This window comes from Aphanomyces astaci (genome assembly GCF_000520075.1).
Source record: "Aphanomyces astaci strain APO3 unplaced genomic scaffold supercont1.8, whole genome shotgun sequence".
In the NCBI taxonomy this organism is placed as follows: Eukaryota; Oomycota; class Saprolegniomycetes; order Saprolegniales; family Verrucalvaceae; genus Aphanomyces; species Aphanomyces astaci.
Genome location: NW_009798271.1, coordinates 1,087,762 through 1,089,087, shown reverse-complemented (window position 1 = coordinate 1,089,087; position 1,326 = coordinate 1,087,762). Strand labels below are relative to the sequence as shown.

The following is a 1,326-nucleotide window of genomic DNA, read 5'->3' as shown; positions in this document are numbered from 1 at the left end:
GGTGTCCACTTGGTCGCTGGTTGTCCGACGATTTCCATGATGCGGTCGCGGTAGTCATCCTCACTGAGTTGCTCCACAGGCACTCGCCAAACATAGGTGCATGTAGCCTTCAGGAGGCTGCGGTCAGTGGAAGGGATCCACCCCACTGCACTCCGACGCCACTCGCCACCCATGCGTTGCGCATTCGCCCGTTACTTGTCCTCATATGTCTCCCGCTTCTTCACCCAACTGACTAGGAAGGTTCTGTCCATACATGTGATCCGAGGGGGTTGGACATCTGTCACCACCAATGAAGGTCCACTGGAGTTGAAGTTGGGCCCCCATCCTCCGCTGCTTGGCGTCGGTGGACCACTCGAAAGAGGTCCCCATCCCGAACTGCTTGGTAGTGTAGTGTCCAGCATCCGCCGATCATGTGCCGCACGCGCCACTTTGGCATGGTCGAAGCGCTTCTCCTTGGCCGAACGATTGGCTTTGTTGGTTCGCCGCCGCTCAGCTTGCTTACGCTGTTCTTCTTGGTATTCCTTTTTATCTTCCTCGCTGTCAGGAGTACTGTCCGGTCGATTTCATCGTTCATCACGTAGCTTAGCTCGAGCTTCCGACTTTTCTTCCGCTCGCTTTTCAGCATCGGACTTCTCTGGCGGCGGGTAGCCTTCGTCGACATAGGCGCATTCGATTGGGGGTCCTGGTAGTTGTTCCCAGTTCGGTCCCATGGTTTGTCCACCATATCGCCGCCGCGATTCATGCCAGGTCATAGACGCCGCTCACGCGCTACCCATAGCCTTATTCGCCGCAGCCAGCTCTTCCATCGTCTTCCGGACTTCCTCGCTCTTGGACCCCTCCACAGCCGGCAGCACATCCGTGGTCCCTCCAACTACCGGGACCAACGGTGGTTTCGTCACTGGTACTTCCTCCTCAGTTTCGCTGCTCGCAGTTGCTGGCGTCGTTACCGCGGCCTTCGGCTTCTGGGCGCGATCTTTCGAGTTCTTAGCCATTGCTCTCAGTTCCGTAGGTCACTGGAACTAAAGTATACTTTGTGTTGTTTCCCGCGCCAGTGCCAACACAAATAACCAAATGGGGGAGTGCTGACTCCCTGCAAACCACACACTTGATTCACTTGAAGTTAGCACGACGTTGCAGAACCAAGAGTGAGATTCTGGCAGTTGGCTGGGACAGGTGTTCTGTTTTCTACGTCCTAGTACTACTAGTAGTACTACTAGTAATACTATGCCTTTTCATGTCGGTTCGCCAAGGGTCGGCACCCGGTGGCCTCGGTTGAGGACCACCTGTGTCATGGCGGGACTTGGGTTAAGTCGCCCACCACAACAG

General features: G+C 55.8%; 1 protein-coding gene across 1 annotated transcript in view; it reads right to left on the bottom strand.

Moving 5' to 3' along the window:
• Positions 1–1,232: 1,232 nt before the first annotated feature.
• H257_04784 (hypothetical protein) overlaps positions 1,233–1,326 on the bottom strand; it is a gene marked incomplete at both ends in the record, with an annotated part of 2,030 nt that continues 1,936 nt past the window's right edge. The window contains one exon of the mRNA XM_009829410.1: positions 1,233–1,299. Coding sequence (XP_009827712.1) covers positions 1,233–1,299 — 67 coding nt within the window. The remainder of the gene's footprint in view (positions 1,300–1,326) is intronic.